At 39.4% G+C, this 21,028-nt stretch overlaps 1 protein-coding gene across 1 annotated transcript; it reads right to left on the bottom strand.

Annotated features, from left to right (window-relative positions):
* Window positions 1-13,785: 13,785 nt before the first annotated feature.
* On the bottom strand, window positions 13,786-20,800 carry LOC137274786 (uncharacterized). The gene is made up of 4 exons (XM_067808119.1): window positions 20,737-20,800; window positions 19,991-20,089; window positions 16,519-16,653; window positions 13,786-14,852 (listed from the first exon to the last, which is right to left on the bottom strand). Exons 1-4 carry the CDS (start codon window positions 20,798-20,800, stop codon window positions 13,786-13,788), a joined length of 1,365 nt encoding a protein of 454 aa, XP_067664220.1.
* Between the last annotated feature and the right edge of the window lie 228 nt (window positions 20,801-21,028).

Below are 21,028 nucleotides of genomic sequence, written 5' to 3'. Positions count from 1 at the left end.
TATGGGCTGGAGACAGTCTGGGTCGCTTGATTGGCCTCCTTGCCCGGTATCCTGCAGCTTTCAGACGATTCCGAACAGTCCTGTTCGAGATGGGTCTCCCTGGAAGCCACTCCTGTCTCAACCGAGAGCTCGAGTCGAAGGACCTGCGCCGTACAAGTCTCAGTAAAGCTCTGTCCTCCCGGACTGTGGTCTTCCTGGGTCTTCCTGGTCTAGGCAGGTCTTTAACTTCATTAGTGGCCCGGTATTTTTTCAAAAGTTTTGAAATTATGGAATGATGTCGTCCGATTTGAGTCCCGATTTGTCTTAGAGACATACCAGCATTCCTCATGCCGATTATTTGCCAACGAGTGGCCTCTGATAATTTCCTACGTGCCATGACATTGAAATGAATGAAAAACCGAATGCAATCGACAACCTGCGCTTGTAAACACCCCAGGGAAAAAGTGCATTTTTCGAAAGTTGAGGTTAAAGCAATGCACGTGCGCTGTGCAAGCTTCACGCGCGTCATATCAACCCATGAAAAGCTCACGCTGTATGTCAATACATCAAAATTGAATAATCAATCATCAAAATTACTTCGTTAAACTTTGTTAAGTTTTTATGTGTCTTTGAATTTGGTGTTGCTTAATTAATTTCCATATGTATATTTTTCACAGCCACATTAACTGTTACTCAGTAGAGCCAAGTCATATATTTCCCTAGACAGGTGTGTTGTGTGTATACATACATACATACATACATACATACATACATACATACATACATACATACATACATACATACATACATACATACATACATACATACATACATACATACATACATACATACATACATACATACATACATACATACATACATACATACATACATACATACATACATACATACATACATACATACATACATAAAGAAATTGATGAGAATACCAAGGGAACAGTTGTAGATATATAAGAAGTAGTTTCCGGAATAATCACACAACACATGTTGTTTCATAACATCCTAAATACCTTAAACAAGCATTTTAAACACATTTTACCATGGACTCAAATTACTCTGAAATTCCATTTTTAGACACCATTGTAAAAGTATGTGGACATGACCTAGAAACAGATATATATTATAAACCTACAGATACTAAATAATATTTTTCATCTTGTCATCCTAGTCATAAAAAGAGAAGCATTCCATATACTTTAGCAAGACGTATCTGCATGGTTGTGTCACAAATACCGATATAGAATATACAACTTGAAGAATTAAAATGATATCTACAGTCCCGTGGGTACCCAGTTCTACTTGTGGAAGATGAGATAAAGAAAGCAATGAACATAGACAGAAAGACACTGTTGAAAGTTCTTGATAAACAAAAAAATAACGCTGTCAATCTGGCCTTTGTGTCAACACACAACCCCAGGAATCTGGAACTTTTTCATATCATAAGACAAAATGTTCCAATATTAAATGCTGATATTAAAATGAATCGAATTATGGCAAATGTAACTAAGATAAAAAGTAAACGCCAAAGCCGTAACTTAGAACACATATTGACACGTGCCAAATTCGACTCATGCATTAAACATACAGAATTCAATGTCTCAAAATGTGATCGGGGAAATTGTGGAAATTGTGAGTATATACTTGAAAGCTCATGTATTAAATTAAAAACAACAACAGGAAACAAATGTTTTATGTACGCTCTAACATGGACTGCTCCGCAAAAGATATTATTTATGTTATCATATGCCAAGGGTGTCATGAAAAATACATTGGACAAACGGAGTGCTTGAGGGACAGAATGCGCGTCCATAAACATCAGATTAGGGACCACAAAACCAGGTGCATCCCCTTAAGCGCCCACATCGACAAATATATATATATATGCAGTAGTTTCCGAAATAATAACAAAACACAGATCTTATCCCACATGTTTCAATCGTGTATCTCCAGGGAGAAGTGATTTCAGTTAAACAGACTGTTTATATATATATCTGTCTCTCTCTCTCTCTCTCTCTCTCTCTGTGAGTAGGAATTGGGAGGGGTATGGGCATAGGAAATTGAGTTGCAATATATGGAAGTGTGGTACGAGAGAGCACATTATTACTGAAAAGTAATTAAAAATGAGTCATATGAGATACTTGTTCCATCAGGGACTGGTCCCCAATCAAAATGATTGAATTGGGGTGGGTGGGGGATGTTAAGGCATGATTAATATGTTGACTCTCTCTCACTCTTTCTCTCTTGAAGGCAATATACAATAAATATAAGGACAATGATTGCACTCCAGTGGCATAACACTTAGGTATTGATGAACCCCTTGTAAAAACATCGTGGTGCCTGTGCATTACTAGTATATGTAGGTAACTTTTAGCCCACTTTCAAAAATGGGAAATCAGGAAAATATGGTCATTCTGACATTGTACTTTTTGGTGGGTTTTGTTTTGGCAAATGTAAAAATGCTGCTTGAATGCTACTTTTAGGATGTACATGACAGCATTTCACATCAATGAAGACAGTCTAAAGACCCTAGCAGTGACCAAAAACTGGTGAACCCAAGAGGAGAATCAGCTACCCCTGAGAACTAAACAAAGAGGCAAAGCCAGTGAACAGGAGACCAACTCGTGGTAGATATAATTCCGATAATCAATCGTTTTTGCCTCTTTGCCCAACTTTTGTTGAACTGGTACACTCCAGTTTGAAAACTATTCCTATCACTACATGTTTTTCTCCAACTAATGAGTCAACACTAGGTCTTGTTTGCAGAACACTTGTTTTTAATTCTCATATATATTTTTCCTCTCGGGATATATAAACAGTTTTAGTTGTTTTGTTTTTCCTAAACAGGAATTAATAACCAAATGTACATTTAGACATTCTATCCTATCCCTAACTATCATGAATCATATTCTCAATGACCAGGGTTGAGGATCTTTATGTGGCTGAGATTAAATGCATCTTCTTGGATGGTGTCGCAAGGCCATTATTTTGGCTCTGAGAATGCTGAGGCCATTCCTTCATTGTCCAGTAAGGTCTTATAATAAGTATAGCAGCTTCTCCCTTTCCCATGAAAATCAAACTGAGTGGATAAGGTTACAAGTGCATCCCAAACGTGCTCTATTGGATTAAGGTCACAGGACCTCGATGTCCAGTCCATGACGTTGATTCCAGCGTTTTGAAGGAAATTTCGTGTCAACATCGCGGTATCCGGCCGAGCAGTATCTGCTGGAACTGTAGAACTGGACCATGAGCCACCATGAAAGGAACGAGTTCAGGGGTGAGCACCTGGTCGCAGTAAGCTGCACCTGTGCGGTTTCCATGAATGACCAGAAGTCGGGAACTATTGTTTCCACAGAAAGCCCCCCATACCATACAACTTCCGCCCCTGAATCTGTCGACTTACTGTACACAACATTGGGCACGCCGTCGTTTCCAGACTCTATGCTTGCCGTTCGCGAATCTGAGGGTAAACCTCGATTCCAGTCTCGATTCCAGACGTTGAGGATGATGAAATATTGGCCCACGACGTGGACGTCGAGAATGGAGATTGGCAGCCCACAACCGATTTCAAATGGTCTGTGAGCTGGCAGAAATCTGTCACGTAGATGACGTAGGACGATTTGACGGTCTTCTGCTCGTGACGTCACACGTGGACGACCCAACCTTGGGCGATCAGAAGTGGTGCCAGTTTCTTGTAGACGACCTCGCAAATTATACACAATACGACGGCTGCATCCCACTGCCCTTGCGACGTCAACAACTGATCTTCCCGCTTGCAACATGCCAACGGCACGTTCACGTTGCACATTTGACAATGGCGACATTTAAAGTACCGTTAGAACTGTGGTTTAAAACTGTTGTTTCAATTCTTGAGGCCAATGTAAACACGTGCAAATGAAGAAAACTTTGATGCGAAGATCACGTGATGCGAAGATGCACGTGCAAAACATGATTTGTCACTAACGTCATTTTCACGACGAATGGATGGGTTTGAGTGGGTTTTGCTATAGGGTCGAAAGATAGGGATCCCATTTCGAATACATAGATGTATCATCAGAGAAAAATTACTCATTATGTTTTTAAAATTACATTACACAAAACAAGCACTAAAAGATAATAAGAAAGATAAAGATAAAAAGAAAAAATAATAAAATCATAAATCTCATTGGGTTTTGTGTGTATTTGAAATTGCTCCCCACGTATACAATATCTGATGATATACAGTTCATTTGAATTCCAAATTGTGACACGTGAAGGAGCAAAGGTGCTACGTTTGACCAAGTATTTTCATTTCTTTGTTAAACATTGTAGCATCTGTACATAATGTTCTGAGCTTAGACATGTCTTTATAGATGCACAACAAATGTTTTCATCCGTTTAAGTACCAACATACAATATCATTGAAGAATTTCAACATACAAAAGTTGTTATTAAATTGATTTCACAGTCCAGAAATTGCTCATGAAATCTACATCATGTACATGATATCTTCAGCTTTGTCTAATATTTTGGAGATATATAGATTGAATGCAACACATTTTCTAGTTAACGGTTACAGTGAATACTTTGCCGTAAGAAATCCCCTCAGAACCATCAAAATGTAACACTAACAAGTCTAGAAGATTTGATATTTTGTATTGAGCAGAAAGTAAGATACAAAGATTCACAATAGAGGTTTCATGTACAACGCAACTGAGTCAAATCTAAAGTAATGGGTCAAACATATATCAACTCATTACAGTCGTGGTTTCAGAGTGAGAAACAGTATTACTGAAAGTAACACAGCAAGCGGTCAGGCAGCGGTTACGTAGGTCAAACACTGAGAGGCAAGCAGACTAATGTACTCCCGTTAATCCGTCGTGTCCGTCGTCAACACAGCAACCAGTCTTTTCATAGACACACAGTCGCTGATTCTAGAACATTCGAGCATGATTCGACCATCGTCATTAACTTCTCGTAGTCTCGTGTTTACCTCAATCAACACCATTCTCAAAGGGAGGTAACTCTAGAGAACTACCTTAAAGGCCTGTCGGTAAAATACTGGTAGCAGTGAACATTTATGATACGAAATGTGACTCAAAATACCTCACTCTTTCTCACTCTGAAACTCAAAACTTTAAGCATTGTGACTCAATAAAAGTTGTCACTAAATCAATTATACAATGTACAGAAATACACTCTCGTAACGTAAGTCTTTTGGTCATTAATTACCATTAGGTCGTCTGTGTCATTGCCTGGGATTCCTTCTTTCACTTATTAAAAGTTCTTGAAATAGGTATTATTCTGATATCGATCATCTATCAGAGGGACTGTCCGCAATTTCTTTCTTCCTTTCGTTGATATTTTTGGAGCTGAGATACATAACTAGACGAGGAAGAAAAGATTTGGCAAAACCGAAACTGTTTAGAAGGAATTTCTCAACCTATTTACGCCCATGCCAAAATAAACCAACAACTCTTCAAACATGAAACAGCTGTTGTAGAGTGTATAAAATTGTAAAAGAATCATTCCTATGGTTTCAGTCTTTTGAAACATTTTCTGCTGATTTGCATTAGTGAAAGTAACAGTTTCCCATTTTCTGTCTACACATAGCAATATCAGTCGCCAAAATGTAGCAATATTCAAGAAGTATTTGTATCAATTTCACGTGTAGAATGATTCTATAGGGTATAAAAGCAGACTAGAATACATGATAGGATAGGCAGGTACGAGACATATTTCATGAATAGCAGTTGAAAAGAGCGAAGGACCCACTGGAAAGGTGCAGATGGGGTCCACATAGTAAGTTGTTGCCAACGCCCTCGGATGCAACCGTATCACATTTATGACTTATTCAGCGCTACAGACAGACTGAAGTGACCTTAGACAGACCAAGAAGTGGACGTTCACACATCACAACGCCAGCTGAACAATGGTTCCTCTGTCATTAAGGAAAGAGGGTAACGTTTCTCTTAGCGTTCAATGTACTCAGAAGTCTGCAAATTTTATATCTGATGCGAATATAAAATCACTATTGTCCTGTGATTCTAGAACGGTAAAAACCTTCCACAATGATTCCCTCCACGTCTTTCTTATTCTACACGGGGAATATGAACCTTAAGTGACGATCACTGGATTGTCTGGTAGGGAACATCATACAGCTGTAATAGTGAGTGAGTGAATTAATATTTAACGTCACATCGGCAATGTCTCAGCCATATCGTGACGAGAACATTTAATACTGAAATGAAATACATGTATCGTATAAAAACCTGTCAGTGAAGGACAGTAAAACAACTAGAATATCACAAATGAGATTAAAACTAGTGTGGAAAGTTTAAAAATAATATCACGATTCGGACAATACAGTATAAAATCAGGCTATAGGTTGCCAGCAACTGCAGGGAGATCACCATACTGGGGACCATGGGGACTTACAGTGCCTTTGCTACCTGCATGGAGCCTAGTCGGATTTACATCATCCCCTCAGCTGTTAGCAATGTAGACATATCTAGCCAAAAATTAAAAATACAGATATACTACGACAAAGAACAGTGGAAAGTTTAAATTTACTGTGAATGTTTTTGGACTTACGTACCCTCTCAGGAGGACAATAATTTTACAATACTTCAACCCCCTTTGAGGGTACAGCCACCAAAAATTCAAGTTACCAATCCAAACTTCCAATAATTAAAATTTACACAACATAATTTCAAAATTCAACCAAAAAATCAATTTCTTTTAAAAAATCAATAATTAAATGAGACCTAACGCTGGTAAAAAGATCCTTAATTGTTTCAACTGTAAAATACTTATCCCATGTGATGGAGAATTCAACACAGTCAAGCAGGATATGCTTGACTGTAACTCTCTCATCACAAGGGATACAAAATGGAGGATCCTCACCTTTTAAAAGGTATGAATGAGTATATCTAGTACGGCCAATACGACATCGTCCTAAAATAACCTCTTCAAATCTGGACTGACAACCCAAGTAGGTGTAACCAATATACGGTTTTATTTCATGTAATTTATTGATACCTACTTGGGTGTCCCACTTCTTCTGCATCAGATCACGGATATAAGATCTAATGGTGGCTTTGTAATCACTGTAAGGAATAAGAAGTGGTGTCACAGATTTGTTGAGTGCTGCCTTGGCAGCAAGATCGGCCATTGTGTTACCAGAAATGCCAACGTGGCTTGGTAACCAACAGAAGACGATGTCGTACTGGCTAGTAGCAAGATCATTATACAATTCAATAATATCAATTAAAAGTGGATGTTTACATGATAAATGTTTAATAGCCTGAAGGCAAGAAAGAGAATGAGAATAGATTATATATTGTTTACGTTTAGGGTGTCTTTGAATATATTTAAGAACTGTTAATATGGCGTTAGCTTCAACTGTAAAAATAGAACTATTATCTGGTAATCTAGAAGATATTGTTCTGGATCCAATGGCAGTGGCACAGGCTACTGCGCCACCGTCCTTGGACCCATCTGTAAATAAGGATTTATAATTGCTATATTTATGTTTCAATTGATTATATTCTTGTTTATACTGTAATTCATTCGTTTCTGATTTTTTAAGTGATGTTAATGTTAGGTCAACTTGTGGCCTACTGCCAAGGAGGAGAAGAAAGAAGACGGGAAGGAGCTATATGGTCCAGCTCAATGCTAGAAGAAGCAAGAAATGGCTTAATTCTGAGCCCAAGAGGCGGAACAAGGGGAGACTTTTTGTTATACAAATCCTCATAGAGAGGATTAAAAACACAATTAAATGCGGGGTTAGACTCATTAGAAGCTAATTTTGTAATGTATTGTAGAGATAGTTTGATACGACGTAAGTTGAGAGAAGGCTCATCAGCTTCGACGTATAGACTGTCGATAGGAGAGGTTCTAAAAGAACCAAGACAAAGTCTTAGGCCTTGGTGGTGCACTGGATCAAGTAGTTTTAGGTTGCTTTGACAAGCGCCACCATATACGATGGAGCCGTAATCAAGTTTAGATCGGATCAGTGATCTATATAAGTGAAGAAGGGTAGATTGACCCCCTCCCCATTTTGAATTTGAAACAACCTTTAATAAATCGAGTGCCTTCAGGCATTTGGCTTTAAGGGATTTAATATGCGGCAAAAAGGTCAGATGTGAGTCGAAAATAAGTCCCAAGAACTTGGCCTTCTTGACGACTTTGATTGGGGTACCACTGAGAAATAGTTCTGGTTCTTTATGGGATTTGTATTTACGACAGAAGTATATACAATTGGTTTTTGATTTAGAACATTTAAAACCGTTTTCAAGACACCATTTATCAATTTTGTTTAAACACAGCTGCAGTTGCCGTTCAATAGTATACATATTCTTACCGCGGCAAGAAATATTAAAATCATCCACAAATAAATATCCATCGATTAAATCGTTTGTAACTTTAGATAAACTGTTGATCTTGACGCTAAAAAGAGTGACAGACAAAATACTGCCTTGTGGAACACTCTGATCCTGATTATAATGATCAGACAGGGTAGAACCCACGCGGACTTGAAATTGCCTGTTATTTAAAGATTTAGCAATGAATTCAGGCAAACGACCTCGCAAACTGAAATCATGTAAATCTCTCAGTATGCCATATTTCCAGGTAGTGTCATATGCCTTCTCAAGATCAAAAAAGATAGACACAGCATGTTGTTTATTAATCAGTGCGTTTTTCACAAATGATTCTAAACGCACTAAGTGATCGACAGTACTTCTGTTTTTCCGGAAACCACATTGTATATCTGTGATAAGATTATTAGTTTCCAAGTACCAAACAAGTCGATTATTTATCATACGTTCCATGGTCTTGCAAACACAGCTAGTTAATGAAATCGGACGATAATTGGATGGATCCGTATGATCCCGTCCAGGTTTAGGTATTGGTACTACTCTGGCATCACGCCATTTAGAAGGAAATTTCCCGGAAGTCCAAATATCATCAAATATTGATAAGAGCATCTCTAAACAGGATTCTGGTAAGTGCTTCAGGAGTTCATAATGTATGTTATCAGCTCCAGTAGCAGTGTCATGAGCTTGATCAAGAGCAGTATGGAGTTCATGAATAGAAAATATTTTATTATAATCTTCCCCATTATCAGAATTGAAATTAATAGTTTTCTTTTCTTGTTGTTTTTGATATTGCTGAAATTTAGGTATATAATTAGAAGAGGAAGAATGCTTAGCAAGAGTTTCGCCCAGTTTATTCGCAACATCTGATTTATCAGTAAGTAATTGATCTCCATGTTTAAGATGATGGACAGTAGATTTAGTACCTTTACCTTTGATTTTCTGGACCAAGTTCCATACCTTGGACATGGGTGTCCGAGAATTTATTTTGGATACATAATTTTGCCAAGATTGGCGCTTGTTCTGTTTAAAAGTACGCCGTGCTTTAGCATTTAAAATTTTGAAATTATGCACCATAGGATGGCGACGGAAATAATGTTCAGCTTTTTTCCTTGCCTTCCTAGCTTGTTTGCAGTCATCGTTGAACCATGGTTTTCTTATGTGTGGAACTACAGAGGACTTTGGTATACACTCATCAGCTATGGAATTCAGTTCATCAGAAAAGCATTTAGTAGCATCAGGAACGTCAATAAAACGTTCAGGTTTAAGTTTTTCAGCACACAGTGTTTCATATAAAGCCCAGGTAGCCTTTTTAAAATTTCGTCTTGATGATGGAGGAACATCAGATGGAGTTACAGCTTTTAATACAGTAGGAAAATGGTCACTTCCACAGAGGTCATCGTGGACTGACCATTCAAATTCATTTAGTAGTTCTGAATTTGTCAATGACAAGTCAAGAGCAGAATAGGTCCCTGTCCCAGGGTGTAAATACGTGTTGGAACCATCATTATAAATACATAAATCATTGTCAGAACAAACGTCCTCCAACAACTTACCTTTAGCGTTTGTAGTTACACTATCCCAAAGTGGTTTGTGTCCATTTAAATCTCCCACTATAATACAGGGCTTCGGGAGTTGGTCATATAGAGCTTGAAGATCGGTTTTGGCAAACACCAAAGACGGTGAAATATAAAGAGAGCATAGTGTAAACGCTACATGTAAGGTAATTCTCACAGCAACAGCCTGCATATTAGTATTAAGTGGAACAGGGCTTTGAATAACGTTTTGTCTGACTAGAATGGATGATCCGCCAGTGGCCCTATCACCTGGAGGTGAAAAACAGTGATATGCATTAAAATGACGAAGGTCAAATGTATCTGTTTGTTTTAAATATGTCTCTTGGAGACATATCGCTGAAGGTGTAAAATCTTGGACTAATAGCTGTAATTCATGTACATTAGTCCTCAATCCTCTGCAGTTCCACTGTACAATATTATCATATTACAATATTATCAGAAGACGACTTTGAGGTACTAGGAAGTGATTCCTCAGTCTGTGATGATCTAGCAGGGTACAAAGGCTGTGGAGAATCACAATTTACCCAAGTCAAGGTAGTTTGGCAGCCTGTGGTTGATGTTGTTTTAGAGCTAGAACCCGATGATGTTTTTGCTATTGTAGCATAACTTTCTGGAAGATCAGATCTCTTTACCAGTTTTTTGGCCTCAGAAAAAGAGATATTGTGTGTGAATTTTATTTTATTGATCTCCATTTGTTCTTTCCAAATTGGACACTGTTTAGAAAATGAAGAATGATCGCCTGAGCAATTGGTGCATTTTTTATAATCACTGTCACAATCTTCTGTTGTGTGTGTCTTCTCACCACAGTGAGCACACACAACAGACAATGTGCAAGTATTCACACCGTGTCCATATTTCTGACATTTAGAACATCTTAGCGGGTTGGGGATGTAGGTATCAACTGGAATATTACAGTAGCCTGCCTTCACTGATCTGGGAGCATTAGGACATGAAAAAGTAAACAGATACGTGTTCGTTTTGATGGTTTCGTTGTTTCTGCGAGTTGAAAAGCGCTTGACGTAGAGTACACCTTGATCCTTCATTTCAGATCCTATATCAAGTTCCAACATATCATCAAACAATCGGTCGCGATCTCTAACTATACCTTTGCTAGAGTTCAAGGTTTTGTGTGCAGAGACCGTGACCGGAATGCCCACGAAAGATTTGATGTTCAGCAAATTAGTTGCTTGTTGCTTTTTCCCGCACTCTACTAGTAGGCCACCTGAACGTAAGCGTCTTATGTTCTTCACGTCCCCTGCAATACCCTGAATACCCTTGGATACAGCAAACGGGTTCAACTTCAACGGTGTCTTGTCAGGAGTCTCAATCACGATGAAACGCGGCCAATACTCAATCGATGCAGACGGTCTGTGGTCACTATCAACAGGGTCAATATCAAGTGGACGCTTTGGGTTTTTTTTGTTGGGTTTTCATAAGCCACGGTTAGTTTATTTTGGTTCATCATCCGAGCTCCCCACCCACCACGGAGTATCACAAGGACAATGCTAAAAACAAGCGGGCCTCCAGCTTGCAGCACCAAGGATACCCGGATGATATACTCCAGCAGAAGAATTAAAAGATTAATAATTCCACCAGAATTTCCCATGAGCCACCGTCTTCTGGCATAGGACTCTAGGCAAATTACAGAACAACATATTTCAAAATCCAAAATGTTTTAGATAATAAAACCAAGTCCAAAGTTACAACAATTCCAAATGACATGTGTGCATTGATAAATATAAATAGTACTCCATGCACAGGGCTTGGCATGACCAGCCGATTGGTCGAACCGGGCCCATTCGACCACCCGTCTAGGCGAAGTCAGGGCCAAAGAGGTGTATTGAGCAACAGGAACACGGTTACAGGTCCCTATTGCCCTCAATTGTCAATTGTCCCTATTGCCCTTAGCATTACCCAGCACCCACCAGGAGGAGGTGGCTCGCCACGGGTGCCCAGCTGTAATACTGCTGAAACTAATACCTGCTCATGATATAATCACAATTGTACAACTGACTCAGTTTTTTTGGCGTAGATTCCTGTTGAGTGTGGAAAGAGTTTTGTCACTTTTATCTGATGATATTCTCTCCGCAAGTTACGATATACCTTGGTATCTACAGTGGAAAGACAAATGCGCTATTCAGTGTTATTTTAAATCATAGAACAGACGCACATTATGTTCAACTAATGGCAACCTCCGAATATACACAAAAGTATTATTTTGCTACTTTTTAAGAATGGAGATAAATCTGATACCAGTATGTAAACGGGCATCCAATGCTAAATGTATTTGTGAAAACGTTCATATTTATTACTGAAATGTTTTTGATTCTGTTGATAGGACTACATTTTCATTTTCATATCAACTTATACACAAGGCATGTATGGCAAAATGTTTCTTGTATCGAGAGTGAATTATCAAATGTTTGTGCCTCAGAAACTATTAAAGCTGACACATTTAAGACCTCATACGGTGTCTGAGACGACTGTAGGTCAGTCCCATTGTTATTCAGATCTTTCCAGCTTGCTTCAGATTTCGATAACAAAATGATATTTTTTATGCTTCAAAGATTATGAAGAAAGTATGCAGCACAGTGGGTTCGAGTGATCCTTTCAGGCTGGTATAGCCCATCATCAGCTCAGGGTCCTTGCCCCCCTTAGACAGCGAATGGGACTCTCAGGAAGCACTGACAGTCTAAACCAGTCCTTTCAGTAGATCACAAATGTTAACAAGAATTTGGTAAATTTGTATTTTTCGTGACACCTGTGTTTCAGGTTTGGTAATCAATATAGGTAAGCCATTTTTTATGCATTCAGAAATGGTTGTGTTGTTACGGTTTTAGAAAGGTACCTTAAACTACATAAATCAAAACGGTAACAAAAGATTTTTACCAGAGCATCGTCTTTACGTCTCGTCATCTGTGGTCCAGGGCCAAGAAAGCATGTTTTCCCATTAGTTTTTACTAAGCCTTATGCTTATCTGATACCTAAGGTAATGCAAAAGACTTATAACTCCGACAACATGTTACAAATTAAAGTTTGCGGATTCACATTCAGACAGAGAATAGAAAAGCCCAAAGTATTTTTTCTTTGTGATCTTTGTTGATGAAGTATACATCATCGTGTTATGCTGTTTTGCTGGTCAGACAGAAAGGTGTCATTTAATTTTATTCAGTATTCTTCAAGGACACATGTTGCCACCCTAGTGCCCGAGCAGAATGTCATCGGCAATTGTGCTCTCGTTATGTGAACATATTCTGTGACAATGCTAAGAATGTTTTCCAGTTTTGAATAAACCTTATTCTTATCTTATATATAGTATAATGTGAAAGAAATACAGCATATGAAAAATTGAAATTTGCCCATTCACATTTAGAGGCAGTAAAGACAAGTACTTTTCAAGAGATATTTGTTGATCAAACATACATCATCGTTTCATGTATGTAAGTCATAATGTTGTCATGTAATTCTATTCATACGCTGCCTTCATAATGAGCCAAAATGAACGCCAGTGGTGATTTTGCTCTGAATTTAGATAGATATTTGCCTGTTTCTAGTTCTGCGACCATATGTACGCGTCTTTATGTAGTCAGAAACTACGTAACGTTTCCACATATAGAGTCATATTTGTGTTGTACATAAAGAAACTACAGCATTCATTTGGTAAGGATGCATTCAATTGCTAATCACTGTTCACTCTCTTTGAAAGAGATGTTGAAGCTCCCTTTCACTTTGACATGCCGTTAGCTAGAAGCACTCTACACAAACCCTGAATCTGAATTTTCTCTTTTCTTCTGTTGAAGCTTTGTTATGTCGTTTGTTGGCCAACATGTATTGATACAGTTATCTCAAGTTTGTCAGTGGTTCTTCTCGGGAAATATGTGTGCTGGATAGGGCTCATAGTCATACAGATCGAAGTCATGTTCATATTTGTTGCGGATGTACTCCCGAAGTTCAAGTGGAATTTGTTTATATGCATTCACCAGAACAGCATGTCTTTGTTCCTTCACATTAGTTGCTTTGCTATCGCGATAATGTTGAAGGATCAGTCTGATGACTTCATCTCTAGCTTGTAGAACAGTTAATCCAGCCAATACATCCTGAACTTTCTGCTTTGGAAAGATGTCATCCAGTGAGATGTACCCGTTGAACTGAAAGGCTTGCCACAATCGCTTGGCGAGGTCTGTCGTTGTGAGACATTTCTTATTAATGCCTCTTCTTGATTGCAGTTCAAAGTGATAGGCAATCAGCATCTGCATTTCATCTTCTGCATGGCTCGTTTGACTCTTGTTAGATAACAAATATCCAAGACCAACTTTATTTAGAATGTATTTTGTATCCCTTGAAAATGTTTCCATTTTTCCAATATATTGGGGAAACAATGTGCAAGGGTTGCACACGGTGTGGAGTGGGACCCAGTGCGCATCGCTTCTTATTTTGGTTGCATAGATTAGAAAGTCTTCAAAAGTTATGTTTAAGGGACATTCCACATTACCAAGTCTCCGGTGTTTATAAATACTGAGTCCATGATCCTCCCAGGAATCTGGTAATATTATTTTGTCAACAAAGGCTGACCACAGTCGGGAATAGGGATCACGCGCGAACGCCACACGTGTTAAGCTTGGTAACATAGCCTTCAATAGTGGGTCTTTGAATCTATGGACAAATCGGTTTGGTTTTGAACCGTGATGGACATAATACCTGTCAATTTCGTATGGGTTTTGAACAGTCTTTCCTGTTTCGTGTAGCAGATAACTCATGATTCTTTTCCAAAATGTACACCCAACTTTTGGTGTGTGGCAGACAGCGAGACGACTTGGCTCGTATACGAATAGCTCCAGATTTGAACCAGAATTTGATGAGGCACAGGCGCCCATGTAATGCTTTTGTCTCCTGGTGAAGTCATCCTCTGTTGCGTCTGTCTTCTGAAAAAGTATTCATACTGATCTTGTCAGAATACAAGGAGTTATTAAGCTGACCTAAGTGTACAACTCTGAGTTTGTCTTCAATGAAGGCATCGATTACAGCTATAGACCGGAATACATGTGTTGATAATGCAGTCTGATGATACAGGTTTGGGACAAGGTACGACTGTAATGTAAATGCGGACTAAAGGACTGCTCAATAACGGATCGAGGATGAAACACAAGGCAGCACCAGAACACAAGTGTGACTTACAAGAGTGTTGATAAGGAAGGATGGCAACATTTCGCACTGCAATACAGGCGTAGCTGGAATACATTTGCAGATTAGGTTAGGCTGCAATAGGGTTATGGACTGGCTTCATGCTAGTGTACATGTACTGAAGAAGGCGGTGGTAGACTGCAGGTTTAGATTATGGTAAAAGTATGGATAAGGATAGTGTTAGAATAAAAGGTATTGGTGAAGATAGTGTTAGAATGCAGTTATGGATGCGGGTAGTGCTAGTATACAGGTGTACCTAAGGCTAATGCTAGGATACAGGTGTAGAATAAAAGGTATTGGTAGAATACAGGTGTTGATAAGCAGGCTGAGGATTAGTTGAAAAGAACATTGCAGTAACATTGCAAGAAATATATGATTTATTGTCCACAGGCATGTCTTGTACGTAACTCCTTTTACAGTGTTTTTTTATGATGAACGATAGGGGAAAAAAGTATTGAATGTTGATATGTGGTTTGGTGGATTTCTTGTATTGATGATCTGCTTCACAACAACTAATGCTATGAAATTAAGTTTTTGTATGACCATCTTAACCTCAGCTGAATATCCGAAAACTAAGGATAGGTCCCATGGATGGGCTTCTGTATTGGAATCAGATATTCAGGGACATTAAGCTGAGTGCAACTCGCTGCTCACAGTAATTTTGGTACCAAGGGGATTGCTCGGTTGAAAGGAAGCCATGCCGTCTGCGTCATGAAGCAGTATTTTTTAAGGTTTGTTTTGCAGCCCAAAACAGCTTAAAGTCTGTATTCACTAGGAATAGTTTCACATAATGTTTGGTGTTTCAACGCATGTCTATCTCACAAATGTTTCATCAAGTCTCAACTTACTTTCATCTCTGTTCATTAAACATTTGAGACTTCAAGTTGATATTCCACGACTACAAAGAGTGAGTGAGTGAGTTTTAGTTTTACGCCGCACTCAGCAATATTCCAGCTATATGGCGGCGGTCTGTAAATAATCGAGTCTGGACCAGACAATCCAGTGGTCAACAACATGAGCATCGATCTGCATAATTGGGAACCGATGACATGTGTCAACCAAGTCGGCGAGTCTGACCACCCGATCCCGTTAGGCGCCTCTTACGACAAGCATAGTCGCTTTTTATGGCAAGCATGGGTTGCTGAAGGCCTATTCTACCCCGGGACCTTCACGGATCACGACTACAAAGAAGCTTAGCGACACAACTATATCGGAAGTATACTGTAATATGGATCTCAATACCTGATACAGCTATCATGGAGTCAAATTTGAATGTCTAAGTTTTGTGTGAGATAACTTTTACCACAAATAACGTTTTATACAATTTAAGGATCAAGACTTTATCGTGTATTTTAAGCATAATGCCAGTACCTGATGTTGTTGCTGTTGTTGCTGTTGTTGTTGTTGCTGCTGCTGTTGTGTTGGCGGTGACGCCATTCTTACTGAATTACCCGAGGCCTGCGTGTGCTCCTTTCCAGCAACTGCTGTTCCTATGTGATTGTGCCCGGTATGATTCTGTCCTGCATCCCCAAGCAATGAAACTGAAAAATGAAATGACAATCACCAAAAGTTATAATGATTTAGAGTTTAACAGACACAGAAGCGCGATCTCATCGAAACCATCATATGGAAACACTGCCGGGAAAACAGACACTCACTACATACACACAGTAACCACTGCTAAGGGATTGTGTTTTTAGTAATTTGTATAATCATTGATTTGGTGATCGTTTTCATTGGATCACAATGTTCAGAGTTTTGAGCTTGAGTTGTGGATCACATTTCGTATCATACATGTTTAATCGTAATAATATGTTTAGCAACAGGCCTTTTTGGCCTTACCTGTTTACTTCCTGTTCGTGAACGTTCTGACTCACTCTCCTGCGACGAGCCAGCATAGTACCTCTGCCACAAGCCAGAAATCGTCACATCTTACACAGTTCATTCAATATAATGTACACATTTCATAACTCGTTTAGTTTTTATGAGTCAACACATCTAATCAAAAATCGTTTTTAAAATGGTTCAGATTCACTAAGAAATTATCCTAAAACGTGTAACACTATTTCGACTTGCGTATCGATCCTTTGCTTTGCATGGGTTGCATGGCTCCGCGTTATGTCATCAAACCCTAGTGGAGAACAAACGATGCAATATAAACATGTAATATATACATGTTTTATCATAAACCTTACTGACGCAGTTGTAGAAGAATATTTATGTAACAGTGTAAAATTATATGATAATCTCGCCCACTCGTTTCCGTTGTGCCAGTCTCAGCGTACTTATGAATATGCGCATCACGTCACGTGATATGCAAATTAGCCTGTGGCAGTCATGTTGTGCAAAGTCATCACCGGAGTGTGGCTCCGATTGAATACTGATACAGCCGCGCTGGGCTCGAATGCTCCCGATACTGTGTCAATATATATACTGAACATCATTGAAAACGCACCACCTGTAAATTTTGAAATAAGGCAATAGAATCTTTTGGAAATGGAAAATTAATGGAGGGAATTTTGATAATAACACACTAGATCGTAAATAACGCTCTACAGTTAAAAACGGATCGTTCGAACACATCATCGAACACATCACATGAAAACAACAAAATTCATGCACATCACACACGAAGGGCACAAATTGCATGCAGAAAGCATGCTGTTCAGGGGTATAAATGACCTTCGGCACAAAACCGTTCTCATTTTCGCAGTACTTTCGTAAGTAAAGTTTTTTCGCCATGCCAAGATTGTCACCAGAGGAACGAGAACAGGCCTTGGGTATGTTGCAGGTCGGCGCTTCAAGCAGAAACATTGCACGACGATTTGGGTGTCATCCATTCTGAGGCTTGCTAACAGATACCAACAAACAGGAACCAGCAGGGACCGGCACATGTTACCACCCCTCGTCAAGATCGAGACATTGTACGGCGCCATATTCGGGATCGAACCTTGCCCGCTGCCAGAACCGCCAACGCTGTCCAGGGTCGACGTGGTTTGATCAGCGCTTCCACCGTCCGACGCCGTCTGCGTGCGGCAGGGTTACGTTGTCGACGCCCTTACGTTGGACCCATCCTGACTGACAGGCATCGCCGTGAACGCCGACAATGGGCTGAACAGCATCGTGTGTGGTTGTTACGACGTTGGCATGGTGTGGTGTTCTCCGACGAGTCGCGTTTTCACTTGCGAAATGCTGACGGGCGTCTACGGGTATGGCGTCGACGGGGTGAACGTTATCATCAGGAATGTGTTGTGCAAACCGATCGGTGGGGTAGAGGCAGCATTATGGTGTGGGGAGGGATAAGTTATCACCACAGAACCGCTCTGATTGTTTGTCGTGGCAGAGTGAATGCCGATAACTACCGTGACAACATTCTTCAGAACAACGTCGTTCCCTTCTTTCACCAGCATCAAGATCTGCACACATTTCAACATGACAATGCACGAGCCCACACTGCACGTGTTTCGATACAGTATCTGGCTAACAACAACATTCCTCTACTTCATTGGCCTGCATTGTCACCAGATTTGTCACCCATCGAACACTTGTGGGATTACATCGGCCAACGCCTCGCACGTCGTCCGCAGATCAACAACCTTGGGGAACTCGACAATGCCTTGCAGCAAGAGTGGAATGCAGTGCCTCAGGACTTTATTCAGAGACTTATCCGTTCAATGAGGAGACGTTGCACAGCTTGTGTTGCTGCTAACGGGGGTCATACACGCTACTGACTTTCCATTTTGACCCCATCTTTATTTCATTGTGAGCTGCATTAAATCTTCACTGTTTTGCTTGATTGTTTTTTGCTTCTTTTCTTTATCAAACATTGGTCTACACAAATATGTAAAATTTACATAGATTGCTCACTTCTGCTCTTAGAAATCCACAATTTTAGGGGTGGTGCGTTTTCAATGATGTTCAGTATATAAAGGCTGATTGTCGTGTTGCCGGACAAACACGGACTTACACTCGAACTTACAATCCGACTTTTCATCTGGAGTTCTGTTTGTGCCTATCACCGTCTGTCTGTTGACACTGATTGTCTGCCTTCGTCTACATCACCGTCGTCTGACAATGTCTGCCTGACTACTGACTTTGTTAAGCTTCATTTAGTATGTCAGGTCTCATTGTCATACCAAGACTCTGGTGAGTGAATATTTTATATTTATGACCCGTTACCTTAGACTAGTAACTCAACTGTGATTCATTGTAACTTTCTCGTCGTTTGCGCAATATATTATTGAATATTTTAGACTTGTCTGTGTTATATTTTGCCGGTTTAAAGGTATTCCGTAAACCGTTTGTCAGGGCAAAATATTAATTTTAATAAAACGCACACACGCACGCACATACACACACAGAACACGCACATGGAGCAAACACTCTAAAAATGTAATTCACAAAATGAGAACCCACCACACTACACACATACAATGCACGTGCATATATATATATATATATATATATATATATATATATATATATATATATATATATATATATATATAATACAATTATACATACACAAAAAGACACAAACAAAACAAGTACAAAACTAAACCAACACCCACATACACCCAAGAAAAATGCAAAACAAAAGACCGGAGTTGTACGCTTACTCTGACCCCAAAATGCATTTCTTTATAGCAAGTACAGTGTACGTCATGTCAAAGGAGGCACATCGAATAGTGGGACACATGGTTCAGTCATCATATACAGTGGAAGTTGTCAAACACTTTGTCTAAACCGGATTTCGTCTTCAGTCCCAATGACTGCCGGTTCAGACAGCTTCCGCTGTATTTCCTTCACAACACACTCACTGAAAAGTGTCCAGCAAAGGTCGTTCGATATACCCGAGTTAAATACTTGGATACGTACCTTCGTTTCTGAACACCTCGTGTGAAGTCAGGATTTTCATCATCATTATGACGGCACAGACAGTAAAAACTATTTTAAGGCAGAACCTGTACTTCATACCTGAAGTAAAGAGGAGCACATCAATGAGGGGGATTACACAAGCTCATATACACATAGAGACTTTAACTGTATTTTATCCACTTATTCCGGGGTTTCTTCAGTCCTGGGAGGTCATCGTATCTCGTGGATGAATAGATGTATTATTTATTGACATGAATTCAATATTGCTTACAGCAAGCAAGGAAATATTTGGAACTGCATTGTCAGAAGGAGTCTTAGCTTCCAACAACTGAACATCCGTGTCAGAATTGATGTTCAGCAACCCCTGCTTGTCATAAGAGGCGACTGACGGAATCTGATGGTCTGGGTCCCTGACTTGGCCATGTCATCAAATCCCAGCGTAGAAAAAAACACATGATGTTGATCACTGGATTGTTTGGTCCATGCTTGATTACTTGCAGATCGCCGCCATGTAGCTGGAGTGTTGATGAGTGTGGCGTAAAACTAGACTCATTCAATCACTGCTTCTTATACGTATTGACTAAGTAAATGTTATTGCTGCTTAGATAATGAAACTGGAATATTCCACGAATACCGTGTTTAGACCAGACATGTGGCACTTGAAAGAAAGAACGACAAACAGGTTATGATGTTCAACATGGGCAAAGATTGCAGTATTTAGCATTGCACGCAACAACTCCATTTACCTGCTTTGATATTGATAGGTAATATTACTCCTCCATTATTCAACATGACCATTGTTATGGACATATCGACGGGCCGATACTTGTAGAGAATTAAAGAACGAGAGAGTAAATATGGTTTTACGCCGTTTCAGCAATATTCCAGCAATAGCGCCAGAATTGGGCTAAACAAAGAGTATTAGTTGTTGGACGTTTACAGACAAAACACATACCATTCAGAAAAATGTAGGGGATATTTGATTTACAAGATTGATTAAGTACAAACGATGAAGCCAAGGAGTAAAGAGATGATGGA

Source organism: Haliotis asinina, chromosome 2 (assembly GCF_037392515.1).
Source record: "Haliotis asinina isolate JCU_RB_2024 chromosome 2, JCU_Hal_asi_v2, whole genome shotgun sequence".
Lineage (NCBI taxonomy): Eukaryota > Metazoa > Mollusca > Gastropoda > Lepetellida > Haliotidae > Haliotis > Haliotis asinina.
This window is presented reverse-complemented; position numbering and strand designations above follow the sequence as displayed.